The 20,775-nt window shown below is 40.9% G+C and overlaps 1 protein-coding gene and 1 long non-coding RNA gene across 3 annotated transcripts in view; one reads left to right on the forward strand and one right to left on the reverse strand.

The window, feature by feature from the left end:
* Nucleotides 1–1,829: 1,829 nt before the first annotated feature.
* LOC106045785 (uncharacterized) lies at nt 1,830–6,736 on the reverse strand. Of its 2 annotated transcripts, none has more exons than XR_010825673.1 (3): nt 6,258–6,736; nt 5,622–5,677; nt 1,830–4,160 (listed from the first exon to the last, which is right to left on the reverse strand). It is a non-coding gene; the product is annotated as an uncharacterized lncRNA (long non-coding RNA). The 2 variants fall into 2 exon arrangements; XR_001212942.3 differs by having other exon boundaries at nt 1,830–4,147; nt 5,618–5,677.
* PPM1E (protein phosphatase, Mg2+/Mn2+ dependent 1E) overlaps nt 6,695–20,775 on the forward strand; it is a 66,208-nt gene continuing 52,127 nt past the window's right edge. Inside the window, exon 1 of the mRNA XM_066979557.1 lies at nt 6,695–7,180. Within this exon, the coding sequence (XP_066835658.1) occupies nt 6,795–7,180 (386 nt within the window). The 5' untranslated portion in view covers nt 6,695–6,794. The remainder of the gene's footprint in view (nt 7,181–20,775) is intronic.

Raw genomic sequence — 20,775 nt, forward strand, 5'->3', positions numbered from 1 at the left:
ATAAATTTTCCATGGCAAGTTCATATTTTCTTACACATACCTAGAATTCTCTTGCATTTCAGAGCATCAGTGCACAACAGTGAGTGGCAGAAGACAATTTTATGACTGCACAAAAAGTGCAATTCTAACTAGCTGCTTCATAGCACTGAGTCAAAAATAAAATAGGTCATTTGGTTTGTTGCTTAAGTTCCACTTTTCTGAAAGGCAACGGCTTTCACTGTCATGCTGAGTTTAATATTATTAAGTTTTGTAAGGTTGACATTTACGTGTGGTGTAGGAACCTCCTCTGTCACCACAACAAGAACACAGTATCCACCACAAGACTTGGCAAGAAGAACAATCTGTGGTTAGGATGGGCTGCTTCTCAAGCCTAGAATCCTACTTTGAAACTCTTCAGTTTGGAAAGGGAAAAATAACAATTTATTTTTTCCTGATTTTACGTGTTCTGTGCCTTTTCCATTACGAAACACTGAGAAACCAACTAACTTCCAAGTAGAATAAGATTAAGAAAACCCAAAGAGGAAATAGCTTAACCAAAGGAAATAAGGTGTAGCCAAGGTTCAAGTTATGTGTTCAGTCTTGTATTAAAGTCAATTACCAACAGGTTGACTGATGTGGAAGGAGGCTCAGCTGCTAACCTGGATGTCAAATACAGTGTTCAGAAAAAAATATTTAAAATATAGCATCTATTTTGCTGTTGAATTTCAGTTACTTTGGGGGGAAGAGGGGGGACTAAATTTAGAAGGAGATTTATTCTAAGACATTTAATGGATTATTGACAAAAGTTGAAATCCTTACTGCCTGCTTTTGTAACTCCATCCTTTTTCTGAGCAAAAAATGTATGTAAGTTGGAAGGACAAGGCACTGTGTTCCAGCTTCCCAGAAGTGATTGTCTCACGATCAGGATCATAATTATTTGAAAAGGCACATTAAGCTATATTATGCTGTTTTAACGTGTATTAATTTTATATGAAATGTGTTTAAGTTACAAGGTATGGTTTGATGCTTTCTTGTCCTACAACTGAGTACCATGAGGGAAATTAAATAAATAGAGCACATACGTTGCGGTATCACAAATATTACAACAGAATACATAAGGGAAATAATACTTCTCCTTACAGAAGGAGAAGTTAACCTACTGTTGCCAACCATTCCAAGTGCAGCCACCCTGCTGTAGGGGAATGCAAACCACCGGCTGCTGAATTTGGCAGTGTCATAGGGCTGCCAAGCAGCCTGCCCAGTCCTCCTCCGCACCAGTCCTCCCCATGACTGGGAACCAGTGCCAGCTGCTACCTGCTCCTGGGCTTCCCCTCTCCCTGGCTCCCAAAGCTACTCAATGTCTTGTGGCTTCCAGCCATAGAGTGGTTTTGGATGATTAGGGTCAGGAAAGTTGGCTTCCCTTAGCTAGTGGAAGATTTCTGCACTGATGCTCTACACTGAAGAATGAAATCACCAGGAACTGGCCACCTTCCCAGTTCCGAATTTCACCCACAAATGCACCCACTGTTAAACTGTGAGCTACCATCTCGCTTCCTACAAGCAAGCAATATCCGTACGGTATGCCCAATCTATTTATTAGAGATATTAAGCTCTACACAGTTGTAACTGAACCTATAGAAATAATGAAAGGTATTAAAAGCAATAGTTCAATCACTATATAAGCAGTAAAAAGATTACATGCTGAAAAGATACATCAAAAAGTATATATTTTACTGAAGTCATTCTTCAAGAATTATAGCTAATACTGTTCATTTTTCACAAAAATTTCTTGCCGCTGATTTAAATGGAACTAGAGAGGCATCAGGATACATGCATACATACATATATACATATATATATATAAAAACAGACAATTTTCAAACAATTAAAAGGGAGAATGTTTAAAATATAAAATATCTGGTAATGTATATAGGAATATAAAAAGAAAAATCTATGGATCTTAATAACTGGTTCTAAGTGGATGTCAATGTTTTTTTTCCACAGTTTCCAGGCACGTTGCTGTAATATTTGCTCAGTTTGGTATGTCACATTACATTATTTTGGACTTCTAAATTTACAACACGTATCGTTCCAATACTCTAATTTATTTAGTGTGAACTACTGCACTTTTAGCAAACATAGTTACAACGACTCTTAGTGATTCTTTTTTATTATATAAGTAGATAAAAATGTTTTAGAGCATGAAAATTGCACTTACAAAGTAAGAGATTGTCAACATGAGATTTTAACATAATGTCACATCTTTTTTCACTACCAAGGCTTACTACACATTTGACTACAAGTGTTATAGAAGACATTACATAAATGTTTCTCTTTAAAGTAATTCATTCATTAATTTTGTATAATTAATGCAAATTTCTGTGGCTAAAGCACAGAATTTGAGACTGTGCAAAGGAAGTTAGCATCAGCTGCACACACATTTTAGAGTCTGTGAATCCTACCATTCTATCTGTTTCATCTTTTATAAATATAATGCCCAGAGTCTGGACACAACAGCAATTGGTTGCTGGTTCTCACACAAGTGATTGATTTCCCCCTTCTTTTTTTAATAGACATTTTTAAGTAGGTGACTAAAATTCAAGGTCTTGTGACTGAAGCAGGATATCACAGAATCAGGAATCTAATCTACGGTAAGATGTCAAACAAGTCATTTAAACTAAGTCTGTGGAAGGACTGATATATATATTTTTTTATATATATCCCACTAGGCACCTGCCTTAACAAGTCTGGCTTAAACTTTTTCACTTTAGGAGGAACTTCACCCCCATCCTGAAAGGGCAAAATACACACACAACGTTAAATCCCTAGAAGATAGTATAAATGTGATTTAAGTGGTGTACAATCTTTTTATTGCCTCTGCTGAACAAAAGTGAGCTTCAGGCTTAGGAATTCCAGTAGTGCTAGATTCACACAGTACGGTGCTGTTGGACTTCAGCCTCGGATGAAATGTGTTACAAAAATGGAAAGAACAGAGCAACGGCCTGGCACGGCAACACTTCCAGCAAACTCTGTTGCTTACTGATATCAGGTCTGTGCCCCTCAGCTCTGTTTAGCAGTAAAAGGAAAATGATAATGAAGAGTGACTGATAGCTGAAGTGGATCAACCTTAACGAGTTATTGGACTCTGGTGTGCTCCTGCCTGCAGGATGATCTCACGATTTGACAACTTCCAGACCACATTACTAAGTGTTATGTGGTCCGCTGTGTTTTGCTGAGGCAATCCCACAGGCACTAATATACAGGAACACTTCAATCAGTCAGTCAAAGATCTTATGACGTAACAAACTTCGCCTTTGTTAATGGGGAACAAGGTATGTTGTGCTAGATCTGCTCTGAGAGTGTTCCAGACCTGTTAAGTCATTTTGAAGGGCTCAGCTTCTTGTTTGCTCTTTTTTTCCACATACTCTTCTCCAACAGATTTCCAAATCCAACTAAATGGGCATGGACTAATATCCTGTTTCTCACAATTGCTATTCAGAGAAATCCCTTTCCTAAACAGGGGTCTGAATGGAAGACTGAAAATGGAATTTTCCTTTGGAATGGGACTGGAAATTTCCATGACAGCTGGGAAGTGGGATTCAGGCCTGAAATCCTGTGTTTTGCAATGAGTGTGGATATTTCAGAATAATCTATAAATATTAAATTTAAAAAGCTGACTTGGCCTCAAAAAACATGACAGAGGGAGGGAGGGAAAGAGACCGTGATTCTCAGGAACATCTTAACAGAGTAATTATTGTGGCAAAGAAGCCTGTGCAACTGCAGTGACAGAAGTTACTTTGCTTTTTAAAACTGCAGTTGAACAAAGTCTGAACCTTAAGAAAATTAATTGGAACTTGATGCAGCTTGTAAACAAGAGCCTTCACACTTTATTCCTTTAAAATTCTCACTGTCCTTACCCTTAACTAACTGAAATTATTTTAGTGAAGTTGAAGAATAATTATATCATTGAGTTTTAAGAGCTATAACAAGAACACAGACACATTCACAAGGTGACCAATACTGATTATATGAATACATACAATTTTAATCTCTTTCAACAGTGCAAGTATCATTTAATATATTATCCCATATACAACACTGCATGAAATTCAGCTGTAGAATTGCCTTCGAAATGAGAACAGCCAAAGGCTTGAAAATACGTGCTTTTCTGGTGGTTTCATCTGGTCAGGAAAACAGAACACAGCTTCAAAAATTACTTCTGGTTTACTGCAAAAGCCCTACATTTTAAACAGACTGCCTCAGAAAGCATTTTTTTCCATTAAGTTTTCCTGTTATACTCTTTTGTATAGTATCCGAACATATAAGTGTATTATTGTCAAATGCTTTTTACTGTCTCTACATGTCTTCTACTTGTTAGCGTACAGGAATTACTTCTAAAGGTTACAAAAAATTAAAAAGCACTTCTTCTTGCACTCCATACTATTCAGGTCACCTCCCCAAGGCCTGCTCAAATCCTGCTTATTTCTCATCAGCAAAATGAGAAAGAGGAAGACACATTTTCAAGGCTAAAATAAATCAGATTCCTTCTAACACAGGAGTGTAAAACCTTCCTAAAACCACAACATGATGAAGCCAAAAAGGACAGAAACACCTGCGTTTCCTTCTCAGGTCAGGTGCAAGTCTTATCCTCCATTTGAAAATATGTTGTAAATCAATGATTTCAGGCTCAAAACTTTATGAATTGTGAAATTCTTCCATTCACCAAACCTCAGCACATAAGAACCATTCATACTGCTGCTACCCAGGAATCGAGAGTGCACTGAGGCAGTCTAAATTTAGCTTCCAGAGTTACCAAACACTAAAAACATTTTATAATAGTACCAAACGCACCTCTCATAGATAAGTGCTTACTTGATAATACATCACATTTAGAGCTTCCTTTTCTGGACGGCAGCAAGTAGCAGCGTGGCTACCTTCTGCGGTAATTGCCCACCCCGCTGTCTCCACACAGTGAAGTGATAGCAGGTTCCTGGCTGCCTAACTTAGCCATACCACCCACAGTCACCATATGTTCCACATTGCAGGTTAATAAGAATGGTTTTTCACCTTCCCTCCCAGAAACAAATGTCAACATGGCTCAGGGCCATAAGCTCTTTATTTAATATCGAAGCAAAACAATACTAACTTGACCATAGCGTCAAAACTTGACAAAGTATCCCGAGTGCAAAGTTCTACTCTATTTCATTTTAATTAGTGTCCTCTGCAATTAGACAAATGACGAAAAGCACATGGGGACTGCCAAGATGAATCAAGGACATCTGGTAACTTTAACATTTCGACATGAAGCAGAGTAGGTATTGCTCTCAGATACTCCTATAAGCTGTTTGAAACAACTCAGAAATATACAATTAACAAAAAAAAATTAAGAAAAAAGATTATCTAAATGCTTTTAAAATCTTTTATTGTACAGCTTAACTGCTTTTTGTCAAACAAGATGAAGCTGATCATACATCTCACTGAACTAGCTGTTACTTCTAGATTGTTGTAATCAGAATTTTTAGAATTGAGACCATACTACACTAAGATTATCTAGATTATAGTTTCTTAGGAACTCAAACTACCTGAATTACTAATACAAAAACAACTAATCATGAACTTAAAACTGTTTTTTGGATACTTGCAGTGATAGGCATTCTCTCGAGGCTTGTGACTCACAGATGATGCAGTACAGACAAACCTAAAAAAATTAAAAAAAAAAAGCAATGATGTAATCAGCTGCAACTGCTGGCTACCTCTTCACAGAGATCTGCAATCGTTTTTACCTCTCATTTTTACCTGGCATTCTTAAGTAAACAGATACTAGATTGAAAACATATAGCTGGTATACTGAAAAAATACACCTGGAGATATTCTTCTGGGAGAAGCTATGTGGTTTTCTACCGCTTTAATAGCTTTTGGCAGCGAAAGGCTAAAACCAACTGTGACAATCACCACTTCAACTCTCGTGGCCTTTACATATTCACAGGATTGCAATATGATCAGTCAATGCAGTTGCCGGAAATACTCTAAAATTAGTTTGGCTCCGAACTAACCATCCAGCGAGCAGAAGGCAGGTTTACAGCAGCACCTGACACGCAGAGGTAATTACCACAGCGCGGGGAACAACAGGTTCCAGAAAGCTATTGTCCTTATTCCAATCCATTAAAATCAGGACACTTTTTGCAGGTGAGGCTTGGCCGTTTGTCAAGGCCTCAGCGGACATTAAGGACCCCATTCCACCCCTTGTATCCGCGCTATTTTAAATACGTGACAATTACCCCTGCTCATCGCTGATATTTCTCGACCCGGGAGCTGTGGAAATAGCGCTCCGGCAGCGGAGCACAACGCCAGCCAGAACGCCTTTCACAAACGAAAAGCGACGTACACATAACGCAAGCCAGAATTCCTTTCACAAACGAAATATATTTATCGGCAGCAGGACGTGAGCTGCCTCCCTCGCGTAACTTGTAGGGTGTGTCGGGGGGGGGGGGGGGGACACCCCTCAGGCGGTGACCCCGCACCTCACAGCCCTGGGAGCCCGCCCGCAGGATCCCGTCAGGAGCCCCCGCGTCTGCCCGCCCCCGCCTGCCTCGGCGCGGCGCCGCGCCCGCCCCCCTTCGGTCCCCTCAGCGCCGGCCGCGCTCCCGCTCCTGAGGCGCGCCCCCCCCCCCCCCCCCCCTTTCCTCAGCGGCGTGCGCGTCCCCGTGTCGGGAGCGCGCGCGCGGCGCGCAGGCGGGCGGGAGGCGGGCGGCGGGCAGGGAGCTCTCTGCGGGCGCAGTGCTGATCCGCCGCCGGGCGGCCGGGAATGCGAAGCGATGGCCGCGGGCGGCTCGGGCAGTAACAGCGGCGGCGGAGGCGGCGCGGAGGAGAAGAGCTACCGCCGCTTCCTCGAGCTGTTCTTGGGAGAGTTCCGCGGGCCCTTCGGGGCAGAGCCGGCGGCGCCGGTGCCTTCCCCCCCCACGCCGCCTCCCGCTGCCGACGCCGCGGCCGCCGAGGAGCCCGGGGCCGAGGGAGAGGAGGCGGCGGCGGCGGCGGGCGCCGAGGCAGAGGAGGGAGACGCCGGCGACCCTCAGGCGCCCGCCCCGCCGCCGCCGCCTCCCCCGCCGCTGCCCCCGCTGCCCCGGCCGCTCTCGGAGTACATCACGGAGGAGGAGGTGGAGGGCGAGTGCCTGGACCTCTGCCTGCAGCAGCTGTACAAGTAGTGAGTGTGCGAGGGGAGAGGGGGGCGGCCCCTGTGGGGGGGGGCTGAGGGGGGGGGGACAAGGGGGGACCCGGCCCCGTGAGGGGCCCCTGAGGGGGACAAGGGGGGATCCGGCCCCGTGAGGGGCTGAGGGAGGACGGGGGGGACCCGGCCCCGTAAGGGGCTGAGAGGGTACGGGGGTGATCCGGCCCTGTGAGGGGCTGAGGGGGATCCGGCCCCCTGTGGAGCCTGAGAGGTCCCGGGGGGCTCAGACCCCGTGAGGGGCTCAGGGGGACCCGGCCCCCTGTGGGGCTGAGGGGGGACAGGGGGGACCCGGCCCCGTGAGGGGCTGAGGGGGCTCCGGCCGCTGAGGGGGCTGAGGGGGAGACCGTGTGGTGCTGAGGGGATCCCGGCCGCGTGTGGGGCCGTGGAGCCCCCCCTTGCTGAGGGGGGATGAGGGGCTGCAGGAGCCCGTGCTGAGGGGGGAGCGAGGGCAGGTGCCCCCCGTTTGGGGCTCCCATCACAGCGCCTCGCCCGGGACAGGGAGCGGGGGCCGGGGGCGCCCGTCTGGAGAGCAGCTTGTTTTTTTCGGGGACACACACACACGGTGCCAAAGCAGGAGGAGGTGCCCGTGGTTGATTGTTCCGAGGCTCGAAATCGAAATGTTCCCTCGGTGAGGGTGTGTAAATGGGGAAGCCTCTGCCAAGAAAGAAGGAAGGGGAGAACAAGGGGAAGGGAAAGAGAGGCAGTCCCTCCCTTCCTCCCCCCCCCCCCCCCAAACCCCACATCAAGAGAACCACACCGTGCATTTACGGATCGGGAGAAAGGAGAAGAAAGCCTTAGGAGAAAGCTGTCCATGATCCTGGGGCTGTTCCTGCCGTCAGCGGGGGAAAGCCAGCTCGCTCTGTTCTGTGCACAGGCAGTTTCCAGATCTGTGCTTTCTAAAGGCTGGTGCATAAAGAGGAAACAGATGGGAGCTATTCCCAGTGCGAAAAGTCTGTGGACTGAAACCTAAAGATGAGTTACCAGGGTTTTGTATTGTGCTCAGCGTTGGCTTTGAAGGCTGGAAATAGAAATGGTTGTTAGTGGCGTTTCTTTAGGAGCCTTTTTAAACTGATGCCACAGGAGGAGACAAATGAACCTGTGAAAATATGCACAGCACACCGGGGAGCTTTCTGCCATTGAGCTGATAATTGTAATGGGAGGTGTTACTCGGTCACAAGAAATAAATAGAGAAAGAATCGGGTTTTACAACTGCATGGTCTGCTTCTGTTCCATTCTAACCTGCCTCCTGCGTTTGTGGGCGATGGGGACAGCAGCACAATGATAGCTGCGGAGGACAAAGCTCTCCCATCCATCCACACACGCTCACCCCGCCACCTTTGCAAAGTCTTTCTCTTGAATACAGCAGGGAACGTATAGGATGTGACAGAGAAAAGAGTGGCACATCCGTTCCACATATTTAGGATGTTGTTTTTTTTTTTTAACAGACTTGTGATAAAGTTTTAGGTATAGAACAGATTATTTTAAATCATTATTTAAGGTACATCTATTAAACGATTTTGAAATTGTGTGTTTGTGCATGTGTTGTCTCTCTGTGTCCCCATATCCCAGGACAGGCAGATTTAGGTTCACCAGTTTCTGAGGTCCTTGTTCCTGGATGAAATTATTAAGCAAAGACCTTTTGAGAGGATTCCTTATGAAGGGATAGCTCTTGCCAGTAGTTATTTTCGTGCAGCCTTTGTATGAATCTTTTGATGGTTGCTGTATGAAGTATCTTGGCTTTGTTTAAAGTGAAGTCGATGCAGGCTTCCTCCTGTAGGCACCTACATTAGGAAGCAAAAGGCAACATTTGCTTCAAAATAAAGGGAGCAGGGGGTCGTTTGGGAAAAGTTGTTTTCCAAAGGCTTAAATAACTTACTTGTAATGTTTAGAAAATGCATTTCAATAGTAAGCTAATATATTTTAACTGAAGATTGGTAGACATTGATTTGTGTACAGCTAGCTAAGATAACTGCAAAATGTAATTCTTCAGAGCATTTTAAATATTGTAAGCCACGTATAATACAGAGAACTAAGCTGAAGTAACTGCTTCTTGTGTGGTGATGGAATCCGAGGTAAGTGCAAGCATGAAAAAGTGGTGTCCAGGTGAAGTATTGTATTTAGTGTCCTCACCAGTCGCGAACGAAACTTAAAACTGCCAAAAGGTTATTCCGCTGACAAAAGTAAATGACTTCCCCATTTACAGTGAAGGGTTTGAATAGATGATTACAGAGACGAGAAACTTCATGCATATGAGTAAAACTTCTGTGCCTGGTGGTTGTGACATTGTTAAAAAAAAAAGTGCACATAAAGTCATGGAACAGGGAATGTTTTATTGGTATGTTATTAGCAAGAAGGGCTATATTGTGAAGGCATGCTTTCTGTAACTGTAACTATACATTAGTCAAATGACTGGTTTGCATTATAAGTAGAATGAGGATAAATCCTCATTCTGTGAAAAATCCAACAGCTGTTTCTCAGCTATTTTGAGCGCTCTACTTTAGTTCTTTTTGAGAGAAGTAAGACCATTTCAGAAATAGGAACATATTGCCAATCATGAAAAAAAAAGCAATAGTTTTATGCCTCTGTACAGATCGGTATAAGAAGAGTTTCTATTTATGAGATTTTCCTGCTATTTTCCAAAAGACTCATATCCCCCTTAGAGATTTCCATTTCCTGGTTTCTTTCTGGAGACAGCATATGCTTGGAAAATTAGATTAATGTAATCTTTGTATCTGTCTAAATGCCACAAAATGTGTACCGTGTGCTTTCTTAGTGATCCTCAGCAGCAGGAAAATGATTAATAGGAGGTATGTTAGACGAAGAGAATAACCAAAAAGAGAGTAACTCCTGAGGAATTGCATTGGAACATTGGATGATGATAGCTTGAAAGTTTATTTTGTGATTATCTTCTCTAACATCCTATTCAAGACAAAACTGTATAATTTAAACAGTTGCAATGCAGCAGCAAATATAGTAAGTACTTAATCCTGCATCTGTTAAATGAGACCCCATGGGTTGCTCCCACCGAGTCAGGAGCAGGCATCACTTCTGACTTACATTAAAGGAAGAAGGTACTAACTTGAAGCAGCCAAGCCATACATCATAATCTTTTCTATTCCTCTTCCTACTGATACTTTATTAAAAGTAATGTATTTAAAAGCTGGTTCTTGACAAGACATCTGAAAAACTAATCAATAAAGTTGTGGTTGCTAAGAGAGGACGGGGCCAGGCCGAGTTAAACAGTGCACCCTCAGAAGCTGTGTCACTAGGAGGAACAGAAGTATCTTGCTGTTAGATTTCTTCCTGAACAGATGACATAATCTAAAAAATCCAGTGGTATATTTTTTTTGCATGTGTCTTACTCTTTTTTCCACCCTTTTCTGTTTCTCTTTCCCTCTCATGTTTCATCCCCTCCTTTTATCCCTAGGCTTTTCTGGGAATTAATAGAGTGTCTGTCATTTGTAGGTTCAGGTTTGCTTCCAGTGATTTTGGTGCTGCAGTATTTTGCTTCCAAACATTAATTCAAAGCCATCTTTCATGAACTTAGAAAGCAGACCTATTTCTCCAGTGTTCAAATTTGCAAAAGATTCTGTGTCAGAAAAAATCTTAATGTTACGTCAAATTCATTGCTTAACTGAAGTGCTGATGACCAAGTGCTTATTCTGAGGACTGTAAAAATCTTGCTCAGACTTGGGACAAGAAAAGAAAAATTTGCAAGCATTGATTGCCCTTTTAGAGTTCTTTGTAGAGTACTATGCAACATTCCCAGAATATCATAGATCCCAGGACTAAAATCTGTAAGGCTTTAAGTGAGATTTTAAAAATTAATCCTCTCTATTTTATTTCAAAGAGAGGAAATGTTTTTATACAGGTTTAAGTATTCCGTACAGTCTTGCTATGAAAAGTCAAGAAAAGCAACGTAGACTCAGCCTTTTAACATTAGAATTACGTAAAATATGGACAGTAAGTAAGCGTTTTTCCCCCTTTAATCTTGCAATTTTAAGTTAAAAAGGAAGAACGTTTCATGGTAATTTTATGTGAGCAGAAATCTTTTTGTGAAGCTCTTCAGCTGAAAACACAAGTTCTGTCTGCTGTCTCCAGCACCGATGAGTGAAGAGACCATATCTTCTCCCTTTATAAAGCAGACATACGTGTTTTTAACTTGATTTCTTAACCAATGTTGTATGAAAGCTGGCATTGTTGTTAGTATCTGTAAACTGAAATTCATATGTTATGCTAGATTGCTTTTTTTTTAACTTCACATTAAATAGGCTGTGATGTTTTACTCTTTTATAATTTGCCTCTTATCACCTGTTCTATTGATTGCAATGTAAAAGCCATTATAGGAAATATAATCACACTACTTGCAGTCTCTAGTGTTTATCACAGAGGCCAACAAAAAGGAAACACCATCCTTTTTAAGATGGTACTTGTTTAATCTTCTTTTGCGCAGAGTTACACTGGAAATAAAGATGGTGATGTTGGCCCATGTTCACAATAAACAACTGAAGCAGACTTTGGTTGCACTTCTTTTGGGGAATTTTATGGTGCCTGGCGAGGAGGTTTGGCTAAGCAGGACCCTTGAATTTCCCACCCGTGGCTGTGCCGGCAGTCTGCTTCCCCGCCTGAGCTTGCTCCTGGGTGGCAACAGGACCGCGCGGTGGCCTTGGGCTGGTGGCATCTGCTGCAGCCCTGCTGAGATCAGGAATCTCCTCTTGAGCGCAGCTGTTGAACCAGGCACCCAGTATGGGGTTGTGGGGTGGTAGCAGCAAGCGCCCAGCTCTGCCATGAGGGTCTGTGGGGGTGCCCAGCCGGTCCAATATCCCCAGACCCGAGGATGTTGGTCCTAGAACTCCCCGTGCTTCTTTGTGAGAGATTCTACATAATCTAGTAGAAATGTACGTGGAAAGTTAAGAGAAACTAGTGTTGTCCCTAATGTTTTAGGGCCCTCTAAAAGACGCTCCTATGACATTTAATCCATGTACTGGGTGATAGTGATGTCCTAGCTTTCAGCAGTGGGTATATTTCATGCACCTTAGACTGGAAATCATGGTAATCTACAAATAGGTGATATTTAACGATAATCACTTTCAAAACCCAACTAATGGTTTACCCAGCAAGAGATTCTTTAAGTTGCTTTCCAGGCATCTTCAGTTCATGCTCCCACGCGTTTGGAAATACTGAATCAAATCAGATATTTTGATGTTCCTTCTAAAAAAAGTGTACAAGCTAAAACGAGCTATTTAAATTGCAGATTTACATTTTGTAATGGTTAACATATATGGTGACATTTCAAAACTTCTTACTAATTTATGATTAAAGGATGCTGAGTTTTACAAGTGCAATGGTGATTATGCTTGGAAGTTGCTTTATATAACCATTGAAAAACCTCATTCTTAGTGAGCAGATTACAGGACTATATTCATTCCAGTGCTTTTATTTCAATGAAAGTTTCTAGTAGTACAACAAACTAAGGGGAGATAATTTTGCTAGGAGCCTATTCACACCAAGATTTTTCTGACCCCAAAGCAATTTGCTTAGATCCTACTGCTCCTAGTGAAGCTGTTCACTTCTGCACGGGTATTGACTGAGTAATTAGACCTGTGTTAACAAGTTCTTTTCTTGGTCCTTATGTAACCGCAGTTGAAACTAGTCTGGCTTATCAAGAAGGAACGTGGATAATAAATTCTGTTTGTAATATGTCATTTTTCATTTATAAGGTACTCAAAAACCCTTGACTAACTAAAATCTTTTGGCCATCTTGTGAAATGACTTCTGCCTAACTTTTGGATGTGACGAGCATGTTAGGCTTTGTTCCTTTCTAGCGTTTTTTCAGCGATTCTGCACAAAGCACCCTGCACAGAATAGTTTTGCCCTTAAAATTCCTCCCTGTAATTACCTTTAGCAATGACAGAGTATTTCTCCACCTATCCTTTGAAGAAACGATGGTCTACTCGGCTGTGGCTCTTTCCACAAAACATTTTAAAAAATATTTTTCTTGATGTTGAAATTTTAGCTGGCTTTACCCTATGTGAATAGAAGTTTCAACATCTTGACTGCTCTGTCACTGGAATATGTTCTCATTCATTTTTTTGTTGTCTTGCTAAATTGCTTACATGATCACATTAAGAGCAAAAGCAACAGGGCATGTAGTACACATAATGAGAATTCTTTTTGTTCCTATATTTGATGTCACTCTGAAATAATCCCAGGCTGTTCTGCATCGTATTCTTTCTTGGTGTTGTTTTTCTGTACCAGTTTTTGTTTTTTCCTCATAAGTATTCTCACCAACCAGGAAGGATATGTGAGAAACGAGATGAAATGGAATTAACGCTTTAAAACATTAGATGTTCTTTGAACCATGCTGCAAGACTGTCTTATGCAACGCAATGCAACCATGATTACGTAACGCAAATGGTTATAAAAATAAATGTGTCCTGAACAACGCGTGTCCGTGACATGTCAGTAACCTGTGACATGCCGTGAGACTGTAAGTGGTCACTGCTGCGCATCGGCAGGTAGTTCCTCGTCTCTGAGTTAGCTGAAATCAACTGCCAACCAAATATTTGAGATTTTTGTTGTTATAATATATTTAGCGATTAGATGAAATGAATGCAGATTGTAGGCTTGTTTTACAGAAACATTTCTGCTGTGCCTTTGTACTTCATTAGGGAGAAACAACATCACCCACGTCTAATAAAGCATTTTATAAAGAAGTAATCATGAGTCTCGTAAATTAGAACTGCAAGGGAAATAGATGCCCTTGGGTACTTCAGTAATTAATACAGAAGTTAAACGAGTTAACTAGATTGCAGGATTACTTCAGTTTATGTTTATATTGGATGGAAAACAGCTAAAGGCAACTAATGATTGAGTAACTGAACCAGCATTTTAAGCTCTAGTACTGCTCACCAGGTCTGGATCCTGCACGCAATCAGTTGAGAAGTTTTATGTTCATTGTGGTAGAGCAGGATGGAAAAGTTGACTGCTAAACTTTGATCATGGCAGAAATGTACTTGGATGCAGGCAAGTCTGAATTGTGAAATATTTGCACTTTCTTGTAGCTGAAATTACAATAAAAGGAATATTGGATTAATTGGGTAAAACTGTGGGTAGCTTCTTGAAGTTCATTTTCTCAGAGGATATGATTTTTAAGTTATTTTTGCTGATCTTTTATGATCCTGTAAGGTCTGTTAAGCTTTTTTTTTTGGGTTTAGTTTCTTTTGTTCTTCGCTTACAATAAAGAATTTGAGTACTTTCTCTCATTTGAGAATATATTTTTTTTATATGCTCTGTACTTCCATCCTGTTGTAACTAAAAATAGAAGCAGTGTATAAAAATAGGACTTGGCATTTTAACTTCTTGGAACTGTTTCTAGGGCTGTTCCTTTCACCTCAGGCTATGACCTTCTTACGGAGGTTCAAAAATCTGAAATGAGTGTGGTAAGTTATTTCCTATTAGTGTTATGAAAAAATCCACTCCGTGCATTATATTAATTAGCTTTTAGAATAATTCATTTACTTTCAATCCTAACTTGAAATTATAGAGGGCCCAGCCCCATACCCTGTATAGTTGAGAATTTAGCAAGTAGTTATGCTTTGCTTTTTCTGTTTCTGGACAGGGAACGTATTCCGTAACAAAAATTTCTTTTTCCACATGTACCAACTTCACATACAACAAACTTCTGCTCAATTAGCCACTGCTTGTATTTTTTTATTTTTTATTAGATGCTAGTGCTGCTAAATCTCACAGTAGGAATAGTATTTTTAAGCAAAGTATTTGGTATATTAGTTTATAATAGATCACCTGAAAATCGGGGGAAACATTCAGTTCTTTTTGAACCTGTGAGCCCACCTGAGGCAATGTGGCCCGGTGACAAAGTATCTAAATTCCCACCTGCATAAAAAAATCAGATTTTGTATAAAACCAATCATACACACTTAAATATACAGCATGATATATATTTTAAACTGAAGCTTTACTTGTAGGTAGTGTCATTCTGCTTGTCAGATGGTTGTGTTTGAGGCAAGCATGACTGAACCCAAGTGTTTATATATCGAGGTCCCTATCTCAAAAGATGCTATTCTCTCAGATGTCTTGTTCTTCTTAGCAGCTGTGTAACACCCTGTGTGTGGGTACCAAGCAGTCGGAAGCTGAATGTTGCTCGAGGTTTGGGGGAACTCGGTCGTTCACTGAGCAGATCGGTTTTCTGCTTGCCGAACACAGCTGCCTTGGGCTGTTCTTGGTTCTGCTTTCTCACTGCAGTGGGTACGCTCCACTGAGAATAAAAGCTGTATCTCTTATCAGATGGATTTAATCTCTCCTTTTGACATTCCCCAAAAGTTGACTCAGCTTTTCCAAGGAAACAAATTGATCGTCTCCTTAACATTCAAATGGGAATTGTTGGTGAAAGTGCCCCCAGTAGAAATGAGCACTGATGTAAATGCTGGACTGTCCTTGTTAACTTCAGATAAACATCTGTTATAATGGGTAACTTAACAGAGAGCTTGGATTTTAAAAAATTGACACACAGAACTGATTACAAAGCGTTGCTTGTACATAGTTATTCTGTGATGGCAAATACTAATGATGGCTGTTAGTTCTGATGTGCCCAAAAAGGATAAGCTTTGAGATACATTCATGCCTTAGAAAACTGAAGAGAAAGTGGGACATACCATCTATTCGCAACATCTCTCTCTCCTCTGGTCTCTCAGAACAGCCTTGTGCTCTCAGACCAAATACTGCACATAATTGTTGTTATTATTATTGTGAGCTCTTCTCTCTGGCCTTTAACGTTTTACCTCAGTGGTAGCAACCATGCAAAATTCATGAAAAGAATCACCTTCCAGCTAACCCGTGGGTTCAGCTTATCACCATGTAACACTTGTGCAATTCCCATCGCAATCAGCGGAGAAGGGAAGATGTGGTTTCCAGGAGGGTTTGGCTGGGGCGGGACGCGCAGGCTGCTTGGCTGGAGCGGGGAATTGAGCCTTCGTTAAGTAACGTGAGCGTCTTCCCCAGTGCATTGCTCAGCTGAGAATGAATTTTAAGTGCTTTGAACTTTTCCTCATCGGCGTTAACCTTTTTCAGTGTGACTGATTATGAATGACCCAAATGATTGGATAGAATACTTTAAATCTTCCTAATTACATCGTACACTAATTTTAGAATAGCATTTTTGGGTATTAGGTGCTTTTGGTGTAGCATCTCACAAAATGGAGTTGGTGCGATTCACATTCGCTTTGTCTTTATAAGTGCTGCTGATGTTTGCGACATAGAGTCCTTTCTAAACATTTGAGTCAAGCCTCAAAGTTCTAAATCCAGCTCTAGGGATTAAAGAAAATATAGTTTCTCCTTTGAAATTACAGAATATCTTAAAACGTTTTCCCCCAAAAATATTCCAAACTCTCCCTGTGTCTTGGGAGGTGAGAGAAGAAAGGTGCATCAACAGGGAGAAAGAACAGGCATTTTTAATTGTGTGAATCGGTGTATATAGTAGGATACAACAAATCTGAAAATCACTTCTTAATTTCATCCTAACTAATGGAAAATTTAATGCAGAAAGCAGTGGACTTTAAATAACTTGATTAAAATTGTTTGTAAAAGGGGTTCTATTTATATTAATTTTATATTACATTTTTAAAAATAAAAAACGTTTACTTAATAATGCAAAATTTGTTTTGTTATGTTGAAAGCTATTCAGTTCAACTTACTGTCTCTGAAAACTGAAGTAATGCAATTTCTGTTGCCATGCTACATCTGTGTCTTGACAAAGAGTAATAAAGATGAAGGTGGTAACAGCCCAAGAAATGTTACGGTGAGGCACAGGTACGCGTGTATATATTTCTTTTCCTTGTTTATTTTTCTGTGCTCACCTAGATACCAATTTTTGATCAGTCCATTGATGAACAAAAATTACCTCGCCAAACAAAAGTTTGGAATAAGAAGGCAGTGAAAAGCTGGCTCTTAGTCTCGTCCTCTTTATTATGGAGTGGAACAAAACATTATATCTGGAAGTAACACCTTGGGGGGTATTTTCTGTTTTTAATTCTGAGAAAATTACCATCTGAATTAGAGATGACAAAAAACATCTGTTGAGGAAGTACAGAAAGAAAAAAGAAAGCACTTTGAGGAAGTCTGTTTTATATTTGTGAAGATATGAAAAGCAGCTAGTCGGGTAGGGTGAAATAATAAAACAGAAAGAGGAAGAAAGAATTAACTAATATCACCACCTGAGCGACCCACCCCTGGGGCTTCCATTCATTTCTTAGAGACTCGTTGTCAGTCAGTGAAACGGACCTGCAAAATAGGGAAACTCATCAAAGGTCTGTTTTTTCCCTGGTTTGTTGTGGCAGACTCCCTAAAAGGAATCCAGAGTCTGAAAGCTGGTTATGCACTGCTGTATTTATGTTTGCTTTGACTTCATTGCGAGATGTTAGGGCTATGCCACTACCTTAACTTCTAAGTTAGGGAAAGATCTGGTACTTCCTAACGCTCTTGTTCTCATGAGGGTTCGCTATTAGCAGCCTGTTACCAGTGAGAGATGCTTTGCAGGAACCTGGTTCGGGCTTCACTCGAACTTTTTTGGGCAGGACTGAAAAGCAATTCAACGGCCTCCTTTCAGTGCTGAAAAGGGGCCATTCTGTTTTGCCTGTGGCCATCTAGCACATAGAAAAGAAAATGTTCAGAGGTGTTAAATCGGGGGCGGGGAAAAAAATTAAGGGCTGCTTCAGTGTGGGAGTAAAACCCAAAATTTCTGTGGGCTGAAAAAAAAATGAGGTTTGTTAAAATTAACAAGGAAATAATAGCATAAGATCATAAACTATTTTAAATACCATGTGCCAGCAGAATGTTTACCTCATTTTCCAATATGCTCACTACTGCAAAAAATTAAAAATACCGTATCTTCATGTTATTCGGGTAGCCTTGCGGTGTGTTCTATAATGGGATCTTGTGGGATTCTGCAATGATAGACATCTGAAGGTTGTATTAGTACTTACAGTAGAATAAAGATTCGGAGCATTTGCTAGAAAAAAGGTTGCTGCAAATTAGATCTTGCAAGGATAGTGAAGAAAACAGGCTAAATCAGGTATTTTTCTGGAAGCAGTACCATAGAATTGTATCTAGCTAAAGTGCCCATCTAGGCTCTTGAAAGGCATTCAACAGGATCTTGTATTTACTTTTCGTAGCTGCTCATTTTTGGTGACCAAACAATGCTATCCATGGAGCAGTAGGGGCTGCAAGTTGCAAGTCTCAGAGCAAGGTTAAGTGACAGACAAAAACTGTTACGGTGAGACGTCTGAAATAGCTACCCTTGTAGTAACACTGGTGGCAGCAATAAACATGGAAAGTTTGAGGAAAGTGCCAAGCTAGACAATGCGTATGGAGCTTAATTCACGTTTTCTGCATGTCAACAGCTTCCAAGTTATGCCAAAGGAAGTTTGGGCTAAATAAAAAGGCACAGGATATGACCCTCAAAAAATTGCTACGTTTTAATCCAAGAATAAACTAACACTTCCTGTAGTTCCATCGACTCTTATGTTTCGGAACTGCATCAATTAATTTACCACATATTTCTTTGGAGAAAGATTTGTTTTACTTTTCCATTCTGTGAATAAGGAAGGATAAATACATAAAACAGGACAGGAAGTTGGAAAAAAATTACAGTTTAAAAAAAAAGAGCAAAACGGTCTTCATTTTAAAGTAAATGTTTAAAAAAATTCCTCCCCAAATCCTTTTCCTTCCGTATCTTCTCTCCCTACCCTCTGCCCCCTTCAAAAAAGTTTCATGTCTTTCTATAAACAAGACCTATAGAGAAGAAGCATGCCTTTAAGCGTTAAGAGTTAGATTCTGCTATTTATTTGTAGAATATATATAGACTTCACTTACTGCCATATACTAATGATGTGTGAGAAGCAGTGAAGAAACGGAAGAAGGTGGTAGAACTTGAGATTCTGCGCAACTCAGAATTTGGGATGATTTCTCCAAAAGGTGAAAAGCACAGTTTTTGAGTTTAACACAGTGAACGTTTTGGCTAATGGTTGAAAACCTGGTGATAGAACCTGTAACCAGGGAAATCTAAACGGGGTTGTTTTCCAAACACCCATAGAGGCTGCCAATTAACGCTTTAAGAGTAAAGAGGCAGATTGAGAGAATCTAATAGACACTCTGTCAAATGGAAGTAATTAAAAAAGGAGTTGTGAGAGGGATGAGACCACCTGAAACATCAGATCAGCTAAAACGCTATTAAAAGAAATTGCTAGCTCGCTCACTTCTTTAGTCAGTTACCTGCTAACTTCATACCTAATGGGCTGTGTTTAAACATCTGAGTAAAGTGTTGATTGAACCTAATAGCCTGATCAGTTCCATTTAAAGTTGGATAGCTGAAATCGATGAAAACTAAAGGACTGGTGTCCCTTCTCCCTCACCAAGGTGAGAAACTATATTTTTTTCTGTTCCTTGGTGAAAACTGTATGTTCTTGGGGAACCATACGCTCTTACTTATCCAATCATTGTCAAAAGTAGCTGTAGTACAACAGCGTTAACATTGTTTTCATGGATTTACAGGACTGTAATTTTTCTGAGGTTTCACAGTCCTTTTTTTTTTTTTAAATCAGTATTGAATATTTCTTTAATGATGAAGGAAGTTTGGCAAGGTAAATAGACAGTCCAAATGGTTTTGTTTAACTAATGTTTCTGTATTCAAATCAGATATAGATGTTCTTATACTTCCAGGAACAGTTTGAAAGGTTAAATCTATCATTCTCTAATGTTATTTTACTGTTTTATAAATGGGAAATAAGAATTTATTATTGTCTAGAAGTCTCATAAAAACCAGAAGTACATTGACATTAGCAAAGCTGCCTAAGAAGCTGGTGTTAATGAACTCTGGTTGCTGCTTGTTAGCGACTGGGAGGAGGTCGACGTACTTGGTTTCAAAAGTCAAAGACTGTAACTGATCAACTAATTCCAGCCACCCAAATACATAAATTTGGATGGAATTGGTGATTACTAGATTTGTTCTTTCTCATATGTAAGAGATCTGGTACGCTGCTTGCTGCTAGCAGAATATGTGTGGAGTGCTATGGTCACTTAATACCAAAATATGGAACCTGCAGCTGTAATAAATACATTCATGACTCCCCAGGTTCCGTGTTCCAGCCTACATGCCTGGATAACTTGTGAAAGAAAGCTTTGCACAAGTCAGTGCTCCACAGATTCATTGTTTTTTCATCCTCCTGGATCCAAATAGAGTTTACACGTCAGTGGTGTGAATGCAGTTAATTGTAGGAGGATGAAGTCACTTTTTGCTTGCAAAAGTTAATTATTCATTTGTAGTAATTGTAATCCAAGAAAAACAATATGTGTAAGATAAAGCAATGCATTTTTAAAACAGCACTGGTAGTTAGATACAGGGTGATTGATTTTACTCTAAGTTTACTGTTCCTTTCTGCACATAGTTATAAAACCATTACAGTGCTATCCATGAAAACACTAGAGAGTACTAATGCTAGTATGAGTAGAAAATATAGGCTGCTATTCTCACTTAGTGTAAGGGTAAGCGACACGAT

This window comes from Anser cygnoides, chromosome 18, assembly GCF_040182565.1.
Source record: "Anser cygnoides isolate HZ-2024a breed goose chromosome 18, Taihu_goose_T2T_genome, whole genome shotgun sequence".
Taxonomy (NCBI): domain Eukaryota; kingdom Metazoa; phylum Chordata; class Aves; order Anseriformes; family Anatidae; genus Anser; species Anser cygnoides.